At 43.0% G+C, this 17,246-nt stretch overlaps 1 protein-coding gene across 2 annotated transcripts in view; it reads left to right on the forward strand.

Moving 5' to 3' along the window:
- Positions 1-366: 366 nt before the first annotated feature.
- Positions 367-17,246, forward strand: part of GALNT7 (polypeptide N-acetylgalactosaminyltransferase 7) — a 146,994-nt gene continuing 130,114 nt past the window's right edge. For both annotated transcript variants that reach the window (XM_047091031.1, XM_047091030.1), the window contains exon 1: positions 367-535. In XM_047091031.1, the coding sequence (XP_046946987.1) occupies positions 410-535 (126 nt within the window). In that variant the 5' untranslated portion in view covers positions 367-409. The remainder of the gene's footprint in view (positions 536-17,246) is intronic.

Here is a 17,246-nt window from a genome sequence, read left to right on the forward strand (position 1 = left end):
GAATTGTGAAGGGGGGTTCTTGGGCACAGTGGTGAGAGAAGAAGGGGACTGCAGACCGGGAAGGGGGTAGGTACACAGAAAGCAAGCTTCGAAGAGCGAGGAGCGAGGCACAAGGGTCGGTTGGAGCTCTGCGGAGGCCGCCGGAGGGAGGCGGGGGGAGCGCCGGCGGCAGAGCGCGGTCCGAGCCGGCGAGCCGCGGGGAGGGGGCGGAGGGAAGAGCCCGGGGGAAGGTAGAGCCAAGGGGAGTTCCGGATCTGGAGCTGGAAAGGGCAGGCAGCGGAGAGGGCGGCAGCCGAAGCGGTAGGGGTGGGGGAGGGAGGAGGTGGAGAGCCGGAGGAGGGGGAAGGAGGGAGGGGAGAGCTGTGGCGGCGGCTGCGCCGGGCTCTGTGTCTCTCGCCGGCGGAGGAAGATGAGGCTGAAGATTGGGTTCATCTTACGCAGTTTACTGGTGGTGGGAAGCTTCCTGGGGCTAGTAGTCCTCTGGTCTTCCCTGTCCCCGCGGCCGGACGACCCAAGCCCGCTGAGCAGGATGAGGGTGAGTGACCCGCCCGCCCCCTCCGGCGGCGGCGACCTGCAACTTGTTTTGTTTGCGCGCGCGCGTGGCGGGAGCAGGGGCGGCAGGGTCGGGGCGCGGCGTTGCGCTGCAGCTCCGCAGGTGGTGCTGGCGCAGCGCGGGCCGATCTGGGGCGCCGAGCCCCGCGCACCGGGTCCCCCGCTACCAGCCGCCGGCCCGCCCCCTCGCCGCCCCTTCCTCCCGCGCTTCCCCGCCCCGGGGCTCCGCTGGCCGCGGCCGCGCTCCACGCCGGGACTGCGGGGCGGAGCGGGAGGAGAGCGGGGGCCGCGGCCGCCCGACCCCCGACCCCAGACTCCTCAGTGCGGGAACCGCCGCGGTCGCGGCCGGGGGACGCCGGGTTGGTCCAGGCTGCGGCCTGTGGCGCGTGCAGGCCCGAAGGAGGCGAGATGCTGCCGCTACCATCACCGCCGTTCGGGACCAGGCCCCTCGGTGTAGTCTTCCCTCCCGCCACCGCCCGTCCGGGATGCTCGCAGCCCCGGGCTCCCCCGGCCCGCCTGCCTGCCGGGAGTGGGAGGGAGATGGCGCCCCGCCTCCGGCTCGTACGGAGAGCGCCGCCTCCCCCTCCCAACTCCGGTCGCGGGGAGACGGGGTGCGATGTGCGGCGGAGGCCTCGCCCTGGACCGGCCCTTCCTCTCGCTTCCCCGGCGAGGGGAGGGACGGTTGGCCGCGGGTGGCTGAGGGGCGTCCCCGCCGGCTCGGGGGGCCCCTCCACGGCGGTCCACGCCGCGCGGGGGAAGTCCCTTCTTCCCGAGCGGCGTCGCCCTCCCGCTCGCTCGCTCCCGGCGGCTCTGTCCGCGGGACGTGGGGCCGGTTCCTCTTCCCGGGCGGTGGCAGGGCTGCTCGGGCCGGAAAACTAACTTGTGCCGGCGCCCCGCCGCTTGGCGTTGGCTGCCTGCTCGCCCAGCCCGACGCCGAGGGGCGCCGCGGCGCGAAGCTCCCGGCTTCTCCGCTGGGACGCATTTGCCGCCCAAGGCGCGAGTGTTAGCTTTGACACTCCCTTGCTTTTGAGGGTTTAGTCAGGCGCCTCGGAACGTTAGTTACCGCGAGCCGCGCCGGGAAGGGGCCGCGGCGACTGCGGCTTCGCCGACCCAGCTGGTTGGCTGCGTACCGGCCTCGGCCCCCGGCCTGATCCGCTCCCAGAAGAGAACCCGTCGCACCCCTCCCCTTCCTCATCCCGGAGCCCGGAGAGCCCCCTGGGCCAGCTGCCCTTGGCGGGGTGAGACAGGCGTGAAGTGAAGAGTTCAGGGCCACTGAAGCGGCCCAAGGGCCTTGGGAGGAGTTGTGCTCTGTAGTAAATAGTACCTACTGTGTGATCTCCTTTATTAACTTAGCACTAACAGCATCAGAAGTTGGGTGAGAAGGCTCTCTTTCAAGAATAAGAATGCTAGGAAGAGATTTCCGTATCAGTTTCACCCTATATGATGAAATTAGATTTACCCTTTTAAGTTTTAGTATTTTTTAGACTTCACTGCCTTGGAATCTCTTTATGGTATCTAGAGTGGATTCCTATCTGTATCATCTAAGTTAATGATAATGCAAAGTACCAAGTTTCCCTCTTCATTGTCTTTGTGGTTTCAAGCCTCTCGGATCTCATGGACCGATGGTGACCTCTCTTTGATTTTGCTTTCAAAATGATAAAAGATAACAATATTGCAATGGAGAGTAATTTAAGTCATCAAATGGCCTTTTTTTCCAGAGAGCTGGAAAGGCTAAAGCCCCATTTTCTGGGAGAGAAACTGAGGACAGTTTGACAAAACTTGCCATATTCAGAATGTCTTGCAGTTCAAATGACAAGTCTTTTAAAGAGGCGGTGGAGGATCTGTACCAAAGCCTCTCTCTTTTGAAATACCTCACTATAGTGGGTATATAATAAGTGCCCAGCCACGATGCTAATCGCTCAGTAGCGGGTGGTGATACCTGATTTTTGGTCCAACCTTCTCGATAGTTTGTCATTGGGTCCATTGTAATTTCTACCATTTGCCAAAGACCGAAGCTAGCTTATTAAGACTTTTAAATGTAATTAACATTGAAAAGAATGATCACGTATCAGGAAAGCCAAACCATTTTATTAATTTTACAGACAAACGTTAACTAAGCAATTTAAGGCATAGCTTATAAATCATTAAGAGCATAAACAAGGGACTTTTGCCTCCTTTTACTAAGAACTGTCCTAAGAACTTCTGAGATCTGGCTCTAGAAGAACGTTGCTTTTGGGGAAGATTCTGACAAGTACTCAGATTTTGACTCTCTCCCTTCCCCCTTCTGTTTCTTTTCCTTTGATTATGATTGCAGACATCTCCACCCACTGTGAGACACCTGCCTCTCCTTTAATGCTGATCCACATGTGGGCTTTTTGGATCCCTATAAATCCCTGTAAATGGCTTGAAATAGGCTAGAGCAATCTACCAAATAAAGGTTCTGCCTCTACTCTGGCAAGCTTGTTCTCATGGCTCCACCCTGTGCCACTTTTTGTCTTGTACTTTCAATGATCTAGGCAACAAAGTCTGTAGCAACCTGGTCTTTTTTCTTTTTTTTCTTTTCTTTTTCAACCTGGACTACTTCTTTATATCTGTCCAGTGGATGAGGTCATTATTGCAAAACATATTACCCACGGTCAGGATGAGAGACCCATTTCTTTTTTTTTTTTTAATATATATATCTTTTACTGTTTATTTACTTTTGAGAGACTGTGAGTGGGCGAGAGGTGCAGAGAGAGAGACACAGAATCTGAAGCAGTCTCCAGGCTCTGAGCTGTCGGCATAGAGCCCGACGCAGGGCGCAAACTCACGGATGGTGAGATCATGACCTGAGCTGACGTCAGTCTCTCCACCGAATGAGCCACCCATGTGCCTGGAGAAACACATTTCTTATTTCCTTCCTATCTCTAGGCCTTTTGCCGTTTCTCTGAGGTGAATGACGTGAAAGGTAATCTTACTGTTCAAATTGTACTCTGTTGTGTTTGACTTGATTTACTTAACATTTTTGAGTGCCTACTATGTAGTAATGCTAGTTGTTGAGGAAATATGCCTTACCCCAAGCTCCTAGATTTTACAGCTTTGTGGGGAAATAAAAAAACACATTAATAAGACTACACAAATCTGCAAATAAAAATTAATACTACATGCTGTGAAGAAAAGCCATAGGGGAGAAGAAAACAGGAACTTGATCATAAAAGTCTTACCTGAAGAAATGACTTTTGAGTTGAAATCTGAAGATTTGAACAGATAGTTGTTGATCTGATGTGCGAGGAGGGCATTCCTGAGAGGGAGAAGTATGTGCAAAGATCCTGAGGTAGGAGAAAGTATGGTGAACTGAGGAACTGGAAGAAGACCAATACCATTAGAACACAGAGAGTAAGAGGGAGAGGTGGAGTGAGGATGCAAAGGTAGTATGGGTCTTGTAGACATGCTAAAGATTAGGCCTTTAGAGCCACAGGAAGCGATTGAAGGATTTTTAAGTAGGGGAGATGTGATCAGATTTGTGTTTTGGAAAGATCATTTTGGCTGCCTGCAGGAAGTAGGAATTGATTTACAGCCAAAGCAGATAGTAGGAGTCCTGTTGGAGGTTATAATAGTTCAGGTGGGACATGATATTGCTTGGCTTGGCCAGGTGACAGTGGAAGTGGAGAATTGATTCAAGAACTATTAAAGATGCAAAGGTGTCAGGACTAGGTGATTGGTTGTGGGAGGGGAGGAGAAGGTGTCAGGAGGTTTAGGATGATGGATTACTTGCTACACTGAAAGTTCTGAGGCCAAGCACTCCTACATTTTTGTTATATTTTATGGTGATGGGAAGTCTTGCTTTTTTTAGGCTTTGTCTTCTGGATAGTTTCAGGTCAGCATTTATTAAGGCCATCTGTTTAGTACTTGCAAAGTACAGAGCATTCCTTTAATTAAATTATAGTATCTCCAGACCCCATATCCCAGGTTTTAGCCGGGAGTGTTTCACGTTGAATCCTAAGCCTCTGACAGTAAAGGTTTGTAATGGAAATATTGAGAGATCTTCAGTGGTTTGGTTATAGCAAATTCGGCGCTGATGAGAAGCTGCAGGTGTACTGATGATTCTATGTACTGCGTAGTGGGGCTAATTCAGGAATCATCCCTGGGCTGAGAGGTTTTAGGTGATAAGCAAGCTAAGACCCTTTGAAAGGAGTATTGCTTGAATGAGGAGGAGTGACTGAATTGATTACCCAGTCACAGTCAAATTCTACCTTACCTGACCCTTTATCTCCATGGTGATTTGTTGCAACCTGAAAGGGTGCCCTTGACCTTAAGATTTTATTCCAAATGAAAGCTCCATTTATGTTATTAGGAATGGAGCTATCACTTAGGAGAAGTGTAGCATCTTAAGTGGTCACTGTTGTCTCACTTCCCCAGTGGAAATGCCTCAGAATTGGTTTTTGTTCTGTTTTGCTGTCCTGCCTCCACACCTGCAATGAAAACTCCCACATTGCCAAGACTAAGAAATCTAAGGTTTATAGATCTCCTGAAATTAATGCAGACTTTTATGTACATGTGCTTTCTTCTGTGCGGGGAATCAGAAGCATTCACATATCCCTGCGAACCACTGACGAGTGCCTTGAAGGCAGGATTTATGTTTCTTGGGGTAGCTCATTCCATGAGTATCTTCCCCATCTACCAAGGTGCTGAAGCATTCATTTATGTCTCCCCCTTTAGGTCTGGGCATCCTAGAAATGCACAAATTCCTAAGAATTCTAAATCTGTGGATTTTGTGGAAGTGTTGCCCACCCAGTGGTCAAAGGTCAGGCATCAATCCTGTTAACTACCACAATCTTCACCTTCCTTCCAGGAAGACCCCATTGGAGAATACCAAGAATACCTCAAATAAAAGTCTCTGCTGTAAAGGGATCTCATTCTAGTTAAAGAATAAGGTGCAGTACTCTCACAGCCTGGTTTCTTTCCTTTCTTCCTTAATCCAGTAGCAATATAAGGAAACACTAAGAGGGTTGTCACAGAATATGTTTTGTTAATAGCCAGATCAGTAGGCGGAGAAGGTGGAGAATAGTCGTCCAGGGAGTGCACAATTATTAGAAAGAGAAGAATGAGAACTGTTAAATAGCGGTTGAATTTGGATAACTAATTTGTGACTGAGACTGGCTGCATGGAATGGGAGATAAGCTGTAGGCTATGATTTGGTTTTAATATAAGCTGTGTTAGATCAGCAATCGCAAATTGGAGACAGAAGGAGAAAGAAAATAATGCAACGTGAAAAATCAGAATTCTGAGCTCGGACCATTTGTAAACAGAATATTTGTAAATTCTAACTCGAGTTAGAAGAACAGCAAGATTTGAGTGGCTCTTGAATGGAGGAAAATGATTGTGATTACTTGACTTCCACCTAGATCATTGTCTTTGTTCGTGTTTTGAATTCTGACTTTTCATCCCTGAAGAGTGAATGTACAATCTGGCAAAAGGAGAGAAGTGGTTAAATTAAGAATTTAGAGTTTCTAGGATAAAAAGGACATAGCTTGAGTCTATGGAAGGAATGATTTTATAGTTGGATTTTGTATGGTGGAAGAGGGGGATGGGTGAGAGGGTGAAATATGTATTAACGATGTGGACAGAATCCTTTAAGAATTAGGATATATATATATTTTTTTATTTTTTTTTTAGCGTTTATTTATTTATTGAGAGACAGAGCATGAGAGGGAGAGGGACAGAGAGGGAGACACAGAACTTGTAGTAGGCTCCAGGCTCTGAGCTGACAGCACAGAGCCTGACGTGGGGCCCGAACCCACCAACTGTGAGATCATGACCTGAGCTGAAGTTGGAGGCTTAACCGACTGAGCCACCCAGGCACCCCTAGGAGATGTCATGTATTTATTGTTTCCTAAATGCCATCCGTGGCTCTAGACATTAGAGATGCTATATGGTACAGTGGAGAGGGTAAAATGTATTGACATAATAAAGATGCTCCTCAGGTCTTGACCTGATAACCACACAGTAGGTGTAATAATTGCAGTTTTCTTTTGATATATAAGGCTGGTTAATCTATAAGCCTTTTTACAGAGGCTCCCAACTTCCAACCATCCATTTGCTCAAAATAACGTGTTGAGGGCTTTCCACAAGGCACTGGGCTGGGCAGTGGAGATGGAGAAATGACAAAAGGACACAGACTCAGAGCTCTTCTCCTAAGTGAGATCATCTGTGTGAATATGTAACAGTCATAAAAAGGAAGTTCTCGCACGGTTGTGGGAGGCGGGTGTTCAGAGGCAAGAAGCAGGAGCATGGCGTTGGTCTAGACCTGGGTGGCGGTGGGATTTGGGGGAGAGACGCAGGGAAGAACATTGTATACTGAAAGAATATGGTGAGACCAGAAGAAAAGTCTGGTTTTTATTGGAGAAAAGCGATGGAAGGTAAGATTGGGAAAGTAAGTTCGGGCCACATTTTGAAGGTAGGCCAAGGAACAGGGTTGGGGTGTCATTAATTCAGCACTTAGAGGAGCTTTTTGGAAAGCTTGGAGTTGAGGGGGTGGTGACATCCATTTACTTACCAACTCTCAAGTATTTCAAATATTTATTGCTTGTCTACTAAGTACCATGTATTGCTCGAGGCATTGGAGATACCATTGAGCAGCAAGTAATAATAGCAGTGATAATAGATAACATACCTGAATCCTTTGTGCCAGGTAAGCATTCTACCTGTATTATGTTGTTTAATTGTAACAACAGCCCTCTAATGCAAGTCTGATGTCATCGTCACTTTATGGAGGAGACCACTGAGTTAGAGAGGTGAGCTCTTTGGCCTGAGGTCACTTCCTTAGTAAGTGGTAGAGCCAGATTCAATCTCCCATTTTTGGACCTCAGAGTGATGCTCTCTGACCAAACACCGCAGATTTTAACAAACTAGACTCACTTAAAGTGTACTACATTGAAAAGGGGACATAAAGACAGTAGGGAGGTAATTTCAAATAGAAACACTGAAGACAATACAGGATAACATGAAGGAAAAAGGGGCATGGGGATCATGCAGGGAAGGTCAGGAGGCAGTGGCTGAGCAGAGGCCCAAAGAATAAGTCTCTAATGTAATTCTGAGGGAAGAATGTCCTAGGCAGACGGAACAGGAAGTGCAAAGCCCCTGAGGTTCGCATGGTGAGTTTAAAGGGAGTACAGTACTTGATAAGCTTGCAGATGTAAGCAGGGCCTTGGATTGAGTGATAAATTGTATGGCCCTCTCACTCACTGTGTGGTCCTAGATAAACAAAACGAGTAATGACTTTTTGGGCAACAGGTTGCAGTGGTGAGGCAAGAACTGTATTAGCTAAGTCCACTGGGTTCTGTGGGATCACAGAGAAGGCCGCATCTAGTCCGTAAGACTGGATGCAGTCAGACCCTTAGAAAGGGCATGTTGGAGGGACAAGTGTGTGAGGCCAGAGGAATGGTATGTACAAAGGCATGAAAGATTGAAGCAAATCCTGGGGAGTGTGTGGCTGGAAGATGGGATTCGGGTGTGGAAGAATGGGACAGAGAACCCTAGAAAGACCAACAGAATCTGAACCCTGGAAGACTAAATACAGTGAATGGCCAGAGCTGGGCTTTGGGGAATAATCTGGAAACAGTACAGGCTGAATTTCAGTGAGGAGAGAAATGTTTCATAGGACATGATGAAGCCTAAGATAGGAGAGGGAACAAGACAGTGAATCTAAGGAGAGAGATTATAGAAGTAGACTTAGCTGGTGGGAGGAGGAACCTTTGGATGGACCTAGAAGGGGAGGATGCTGATGCCTTTAAGGAATAGAACTGTCTAAAGCAGGGCTTTTCAAATTTCAGTAGGCCTCACCTCACCTATAGGGTGTGTTAAAGTATTTGCCTCCTGCCCAGAATCAATAGGCCTGAGGTAGGGCAGAGAATCTGCATTTGTATCCAGTTCCGCCATTGCTGGTCCAGGGATCATATTTTGAGAAGTGCTGGTCTAGAGGCTGTGTCGATTTGGAGGCTGTAACACAAAACTTTGGTTTGGTTTGGGCATGTAGTATTTTTAGGGGGGAGGGGCATGTCATATTTTGTAGGTGGTGTCTACCAGGTAGACGGAGCTAAGAATAGGATCAGGACTGGATGCAAAGTATGCAGATCAGTGGTAGGAATACGTCTGAAGCCTGAGGACTGGATTGGTAAATGAAGGGCATATGCACGGCTAGAGGAGAAAAACATGGGTAGGAAAAAAGAAACCTGGAACATGCCTTCCTTCAGGTCCTGGGAGAGGGAGGGATGAAAGGAGGCATAGGCTGAACTAGAATGATTTAGAGAATATTGCCCTGTAGAAAACATTGGGCAAAGATAACTTAAGGACAGGACCATCAGCAATTTCAAATATCGCAACATTTGGGCGAGAATTGATCACAGTTGAGGATGCCGTAAGTGGCTGTGGAAGCTCCTTCACCTGCCTGCTAAACTAACCTGTACGCAGTCCTGGGGTCTAGGGAGGGGCTGCAGTGGCCTCTTATACGACGACCCAGGAAAACTGGTTCAGAAGGAAAACAAGTTCGAGTGTCTCATGAATAATCACCTTCACTAGAGGAAAAACACAAAAAGAAGGGAAAAGGTTTTGTTTTTGTTTTTTGTTTTGTTTTTTTGAGACTTTAACTATCAAAGAGGAACTTGAGACATTTTGGATTATATCTGCTCTGCCTTAATTAGGTGCCTCTCTACACCCCTCCTGCACTGTGTGTGTACTTAGACGCATCTGTACATATATATTTTAAGCTAAACCATAATGATGTGGTTGTGGTAATATATACTTCCGTACACATTATATTAAAATGATCGTAATTCATAGGAGGCATTTTTTGCACCTTTCTGGTCTGGAATCCAGTAACTTCTAAACAGCTGTGACCAGAACAGCATTTAAAAATTTTTTTTAACGTTTTATTTATTTTTGAGACAGAGAGAGAGCATGAACGGGGGAGGGGCAGAGAGAGAGGGAGACACAGAATCAGAAGCAGGCACCAGGCTCTGAGCCATCAGCCCAGAGCCCGACGCGGGGCTCAAAGTCACGGACCTCGAGATCGTGACCCGAGCTGAAGTCGGACGTTTAACCGACTGAGCCACCCAGGCGCCCCCAGAACAGCATTTTAATATTTAAAGTTGGAAAAGAAACTTTATCCATGGAATATTAAGTGGTTTTTAGTTGTTCATATGTTAATTTGCCTGATGTATAACTAAAGGGAAAAAACAAATAGCAAATTCCCTGCTCAGCACTTCAGGTAACATTTGTTTTTTACAGTGAGGTCTACTGTTTAATTCTAGTTCAGTCCTGTGATCCCGAAAGCAGTGCAATTTCAGTTCAGTAACGTGTGCTGCGGTTACCCAGGGCTTAAGGCTGCTTTGGAGAGGGAAGGACTAGCTTTCAGTTGCCTCATTTGCTAAGAATCCTGAATATTTCAAAATGAGAAATGTTCTCATTTCTGCTCCATTATAAATTCCCTTCTGGGCTTGGTAGCATTTTAAAGCGTTACTCCCGAGAAGCACTTAAACATGCCAACAGGGAGACCTGATTCAGTTCACCGACTATAAGAACTAGTACGCTGAAACTTGAGGAAAAAAAAAATTAACTTTGCATTATCTAATTAGGTTTATAGAATTGCTGCAGAGCAGCCTGGTTTCCCAAATCTAGAAGGTACAATTAACTGCAGTATTATATCAATACCAACTAGTCTGCTAATAGGCTTCCAAGCAAAGCAATTGGAATTTGTTATTACCAAGGATATTTTAAAATGGGTGAATTAAAATTAAATCACATACTGTTGGGAGCAGTTCTGTAGGAGAATAAAATAAATGACCAAATCATTTTTTAATCTTTTATTGAGGCCCTGGGTTTAAGAATACATTTGGGCCTCAAGAGGTATGCTACTTTTCTTCAATAGTAAACTTACATGCTTCATGATTATCTGGCTTAAACATAATTTTAGCATCTGTAGTTCTTACCTTTATAAAATATTTTACAATCTTCATTAGCACCTTAGTATTGAAGTACTTCAAAAACTGCTATGGGGCGCCTAGGTGTCTCAGTCGGTTGAGCGACCGAGTTTGGCTCAGGTCATGATCTCACAGTTTGTGAGTTCGAGCCCCGTGTCAGGCTCTGTGCTGACAGCTCAGAGCCTGGAGCCTGCTTCTGATTCCGTGTCTCCCTCTCTCTCTGCCCCTCCCCTACTCCTGTTCTGTCTCTCGCTGTCTCAGAAATAAATAAACATTAAAAAGAAAAAATTGCTACTACATGTTCACTGGTAATGTTAAAGAGTAAGCCTTAAGGAGACGTTAACTGAGAAATTGCCAAAGCTTTTTTTAAATCACTCTTATGAGAAGGTGGGTGTGCCATGATTTTTATTTTTTAGATTGTCTATAATTATCCTTTGACTTGATTTTCTTTTTAATAGAAACATCACACACACACACACACACACACACTGGTTGATAAGGTTGATAAGATACTCTTTTTGATGTGAGCAAGGTTTACAAATAGCTTTTACAACTGTATGAATGCCTAACTCCTCCAGCTAGAACCCTTGATATCAAACTAACCCATTGAGTCTAGCTATTGAAGTGAAACAGTAGTCCCAGGTTCATAATGTAGTGTAAGAGACACTTTTGAACAGTTTCATAGAATTTTAAGAATTAACACTTGTTGAAGTAATATCATTACAATATCTTTATGCTTCTGAGAATTTCTTTTTTGATAATTTTTTTAGAAGGCTAAATAGGAAAAAAAATAGAACAATACCCAATTTATATTCTAAAAAAAAGTCCTTAAGTCATGATATTTGAAGTGCTGTAGGGGTTCTTTGTCAGCACTTACTACTGCATTTTAAATTTTATTCTGTTGAATTTAAAGTAAATATTTCATATACATTTTATTAGCATCTGTTATTGGAAAAATAGTTCTCTTAAAACCCTTGCAAAAACCAAAAATGATCAGTATACTAAAGTGAGTCATGTAAGTGTCGTTTTGCCAGATTATATCAAGGATATCTGGATAAAGATGTTCAGATGCAGAAAACTGGGAAGAAGCATGATCTGTGGGTTCCATTTCTCTTGAGACATATAGTTTATTAGTCAGTTGTGTAAACATTTCAAAAATGACTCAGGAGAAATCTAGTAAGGGCTAAATCAGTTAAGAATTTTTTATTTGCTTGATTGTTAAATGCAGCTATGGTACATATCTGTGATGGGAGATGTTTGCTTTGAAAAATTTACCATGCAATATATTGTACCAACTGGAGTTTTTTTTTTTGTCGATAACAGCCCATGTATCTATGCAGTCAAAGGTTCACTTTAGCCATTTCAAAACTGGTCTTAAGCCATTTTCTAAAATAGTTGGCTTATTAAGTATAAGTTTTAATTATGCTTACTTGGGAGGACTTCCATCCAAACCTCTCTGGCAATTGAATATTTTGCTATGCGATTCTTGTTTTTTTTTTTTTTCAAGTATTAATTTAAATTCTAGTTAGTTAACATATATGGTAAAATTGGTTTCAGGTGTAGAATTTAGTGATTCATCACTTACATACACTACCCAGGCTATGCAGTTCTTAGTAGACAATTTGATCATTACCCTTCTTAAAATTTAATCCGACAGGATTAGTCTTTTAATCTTTAATACAGTAAGGTATCTCCTATGTAAGTCAGTATTTGTTACCTTTACAGTCTGTTTGCAGGGTTTTACATCTTTTCTTTGAAAGAAAGCGTTTAAAACCTCCTGTTCAAAAGAGTGCTAACTCTTGCCAGGGTGATTTAAAATGAATAAAAAATCCATTAGATTTTTGGCAAATAAGCTCTCAATTATGGTACAGAATAAATGACTACAAAGTGCTTTTTAGAATAATGGAATGGAAATGACTGAAATCTTACTACATTACACATGCAGGGTTTTTTACTATTGTTGAGTGTTTAGTTTTTTTAAACTAGAAGATCACTGTCAAAATTGGAAATTTTGATTATTTAAAATACATAATTATATTTTAACATTTAAGCAAAGGATTGGTGGAATGGGGAAATATAGGCATGCAGTTTCATTTACTGTTGTTCTCTGTGATGGTCTGAGGAAAGTTGAAGTCCAGTGTTTGTAAAAGAAGGTTGGGGAAGAGTGTTGCCATTGTGGTGGTCAATTAAATTTGCTTACAGTTCAGGGAGACCTTGGTGGGTGGCAAAGAGAAAAATACTTCTCACAAATAGTTTTCTGAAATTCTGTCTTCTAAAAATGTGCTAAAATAGCGTGATTTCCAAATGCCTTGGTATTTTAAAGAAATACATTTTCTGTATGAAATTAGGATAACTCTTACTCTTTTTATCATAGTTAACATTTAGATTCCAAACCATGGCACATGGTTTTAACCTTGTTTCTTCTGTTTTAAAACAAATGTAGAGTACAACATCTTCATGGCCTGGAGGGTTTGGGGACGAAGCCTGGAGCTGACCACGGTGGGCCCCAAACTGATAGCAGGGAGCATCTTCCGGGCTTAGATGATATCCAGCCTAGCAGAGCTCTCAGTAACTGAGAGCAGAGCTCTAGCTTGTGATAAATAAAGTTCATTTGCCTGGAAAACAAGCATTGAAAGCTAGTTTTTAGAATCTTTGTGCAAATTTCCAAAGCCATTGACTTGGCCAGCAAAAGGTGAGATAAATACATTTTTTCCACAATGAATGAATACATAAATGTAGAGTACATGTGATCATAGTTATTAACTGAAAGTTTTGAAGAGTGATATCAAGCCTGTGAAGATAATAGCGCCCAAAATACCACACCTTTTCCCAGATCATGCTCTTTCCTAAAAACTGGCATCATCTCAAGTATGGGTCAAAATACATCTATACTACATGGGTCTTCTCATTATTTTTTTCAGCGTCCTCTTTGAAATCTGAGCAAGGTTTTAATGAACGTGGCTTCATTTTACTCTCCATGAATTACTACCCCAGGAAGAGTGCCAGCCACTCTTGCCTGAGCAGCCTACACCTGTGACTAAACCAAAGACCATCTCAGCCAGAGAGTGTAATAAATAGTTCCACCGTGGTACGATCATGTTTCATAAGTGGCAGTTATCATCCTTGACCTCTGCTCAATTAACTGGTAACACTAAGAGAAAAGTAAATGTTAAAATCTTTGTTCAATGTTGGCAAAATTCACTTCCTCAAGATACAGTGAGTGGTTTGAAACATGTACTCATTTGCATCTACTTCTTTAGCTTAAATAACAGGTGCTTATGTTTAAGAGCAAATATATCTTGTGCAATGATTTATGACTTAGAAGGGCTGGTGAAATGAAGAAAGAGTAGCTCAAAGGAAATTGTTAGTGGCAATTAAGGAATAGATTTTTAATGTAGAAAATCAGAAACTTAAGGGAACAATAAAGGCAATCTGTGTAGTCAGTATTTTCTAGTGAATTGCGATAACTCCCCTAGTATTTTCTTTCAGTTCTTCATGAAAATAACGGAAATCTATTTTTTTTTTCTCCCTTGGGACATATGATTCCTTTTGCTGATTATGAGGCATTTGTTGAGCAATTGGTCCATTTCTTTGGGTCCCAGTGGGTGCCTAATATGAGTATGATTCCTTCAAGGTTTTAAAGGTCAGCCATATAGTTTATTGACCTTGAGGTAGCTAGAAAAACCACGCCTGCCATTTGGGCACACAGCATGCTGCTTCTGAATGATGAAGCCAGCAGCTTACTCATAGTTTTCTAACACACTGGTTTCATTTTCTGAATATACCCAGATCTTTTTAATTAAAGATAACTAAACCTTCACAGTTCTTTATCATACCTGTAACTCTTGTGGTGAATCAGCACTCATGAAAAAATAAAATCTCATTTCTCAAATAGAGATAATGAACTTAAAAAAAAACTTTTTGCTATTTCTGTAATTCCTATATTCCCTGCCCGCCGTTCTCTTACGTGTCTCATTTTAACAAACTGCTCTAAGAAGCTATTGCATTCTTTGAGTATTGACTAGGAATGGAAGAAAAATTAGAGTTTTGGTTTTCATGCAGGAGATTGCTTTCAGTCAGAAGATGGCAGATTTCCCTTGGTCAGCATGGACTTAATTTAAAATTGCCTTATAGGGGCACCTGGGTGACTCAGTTAAGCATCAGATTCTTGATTTCGCCTCAGGTCATGATCTCACAGATTGCCAGTTCCAGCCCTGTGTTGGGCTCTGTGCTGACAGCACGGGGCTGCTTAGGGTTTTCTTTTCTGTCTTCCTTTTTCTCTGCCTCCTCCTCCCCGCCCCCCCTCCTCCCTCAAAAACAACATAAAACAAAAAAACGAGTAAAAAAAAAAATGTCTCATATATGCAGTGATGAAAATCAAATCAAACTTAAAATACTAGGTGGAACATTTTCCTGAAAAAAACTTAGAATGGTGATGTTGATACTTTGAAATGTTAATATTTTGAAAGTTGAAGTTTCAATCTACTTTTTTCCATTCCTTTCATCTCTCATCAGGTGGCTATAAGTGGTGGTCCATTTGTCAGAGTTTAAGTGGTGTAAAAAAAAAAATCAGAAAATTCAGTGTGAATTTAACTCAGTTATTAACTCAGGTTCCTGATTTATTTCTAGTGCCTTCCATTTAGATATATATTTGATTTACTTATTTCCTAAATTCATGGGCCAGTACTGATACTCTTAGTTGTTTTTGTTTAGGATATCCCAAGTGTACACTTAAAAACATTTGTCTTTAATTTGTTAGATGACTCAAAAAAAGTAAAACGACAACCAAAACCAAAACCATCGTGCTTTCACTGGTTTGTGGTAAAGTAAAAAGCATGAGAAATTCGCTGTGTTTCAGTCTGCTCAGTTATCACTTGGAAATCACCTTTGCCTTGCCCACAGAAGACTTAGGTTGGTTGAATTCTCTTGACTGTTCCGTGAAAGCATGTAGCAGTGTGCATGACTTCATTAAATAGGTTTAAAGAGTGAATGGTGCACTTAATGGCACCTGGAATCTTGAAAGGACAACGTCTGTTATATGCCTAACTTCTTGCTAGGAGTGAAGATGAATCGGTCTCAAAAAGAAAAATAGAAAAATTCCTTCTGGGGAGGGGAAGCTAATGTCCTCTAGGATTTGGATTACTACAATTTCTTCACTGAGAAAATTCCTTGATCTTCTAAGAATACGGGTACTACATTTGTGTGATTTTTATAATACAACATTGCTTCCTGTCTCAGGCAACGGAGTGAAGTAAAATGTGTTGGCTATTTAGCACAAGCTACCGCTCAGGAATACTAAATGTAGAATTTCCTACTCTAGGCTAGTTATCAGGAAGTAGGGAAGGTCAAATCTGTGCTGCTGGGGAAATTTTTTATTTCCTTGTTTGTAAGCCTTAGCCCCTGCCCATCTTTTATTTTACTGTTTTGTGAACTGTAACAGTTTCTGTTATGTATAGGGCACGTGAGTCCAGTAAGAGAGCTAAACTCTGTTTAGGTTTGAGAAATTCAGCAATCTCATGGTTTTGGAATAATCTGATATCTTAGTGGTATTTTCTTGCCACCGTCTCATTGAGATTTTGAAAAACCTAAGTAAGTCCATAATTAATAATAATAAAAAGATTTGTAGGGAAGGTACATTCAAGTTGATTATAGTATTCCTTACCAGAGCTTGAGGGAAGGGCAGAGCGTTTGAGCGTGAAGGGGTAGGAAGAAGAGAAGGTGTGCCATCTAAAAGGATGAGCTTTGTATATATACAGTACAAGGACATGGTTTAGAACAATCATTTGTGTTGGGAGTGTGTATTAGGAAGGATGGGGATCTAAAACCACATACCTTTTTTTTTTTTTTTTTTTTTTTTTTTAACAGTCGGGTTGAGCGGTGCCTGAGTGGCTCAGTTGGTTAAACGTCGATTTCGGCTCAGGTCATGATCTCGTGGTTTGTGGGTTCGAGCCCCATATTGGTCTCTGTGTTGGCAGCTCAGAGCCTAGAGCCTGCTTCAGATTCTGTGTCTCCCTCTCTCTGCCCCTCCTCCGCTCATGCGCGAGCTCTCTCTCTCTCTCAAAAATATTTAAAAAAAAAAACAAAACATTGGGTTGTTAACTGTGAATATTAATCCCCATAATACTAAATGTCTTGGGGAAATTATATTGATATTTAAAATCACTGTGTGGTATGTAGTTCCTTCAAGCTGGTGGATTTAAAATAAAAGCTGATCTCCTTGTATATGAGTTGAATTCCTGCTGTAAATACTGTTAATAGCTTCAGTGAGCTTGGCCTGGTGGCTTGACTTCTCCAAGCCTCCTTTCCCTCATCTGTAAAGTGGACGCAGCACTCTTCCTGTGTTTCCATCAGGTTAAGGTTACCAGAGCTCCTAGGAGAGCATTTAAATTGCAATTTTACAGTTGTTTCCCCTTCTTTCTCTTCTTGGATGAGCATAATACTTTGTACACAGCATCAAGAGTGCTTAAAAGAAGGAAAATACACGAATTTGTTATGAATTCACAACTTTGAATTATAAGTGCTAAAGGGACGAGTCTTCTCTCCTAGACTGTGACTTTTGTCACAGGACAAAAGGAAGAGGACATTAAGGGAAAAAGGAAAAAAAAAAAAAAAAAGAAAGAAAGACCCGAGTTGGGAATTACAGATCCTACCTGGTTGTGTGCACTGTATTTGCAAAATTGTTCTCCCACCTGCCCCTTTAAAAACAAAAAGAAAAAAACAGGTTGATTCCAAGTTTTG

This window comes from Lynx rufus, unplaced genomic scaffold (genome assembly GCF_022079265.1).
Source record: "Lynx rufus isolate CCGP_SWC_20201006 ecotype Redwood Valley unplaced genomic scaffold, mLynRuf1.p SCAF_3, whole genome shotgun sequence".
NCBI lineage: Eukaryota > Metazoa > Chordata > Mammalia > Carnivora > Felidae > Lynx > Lynx rufus.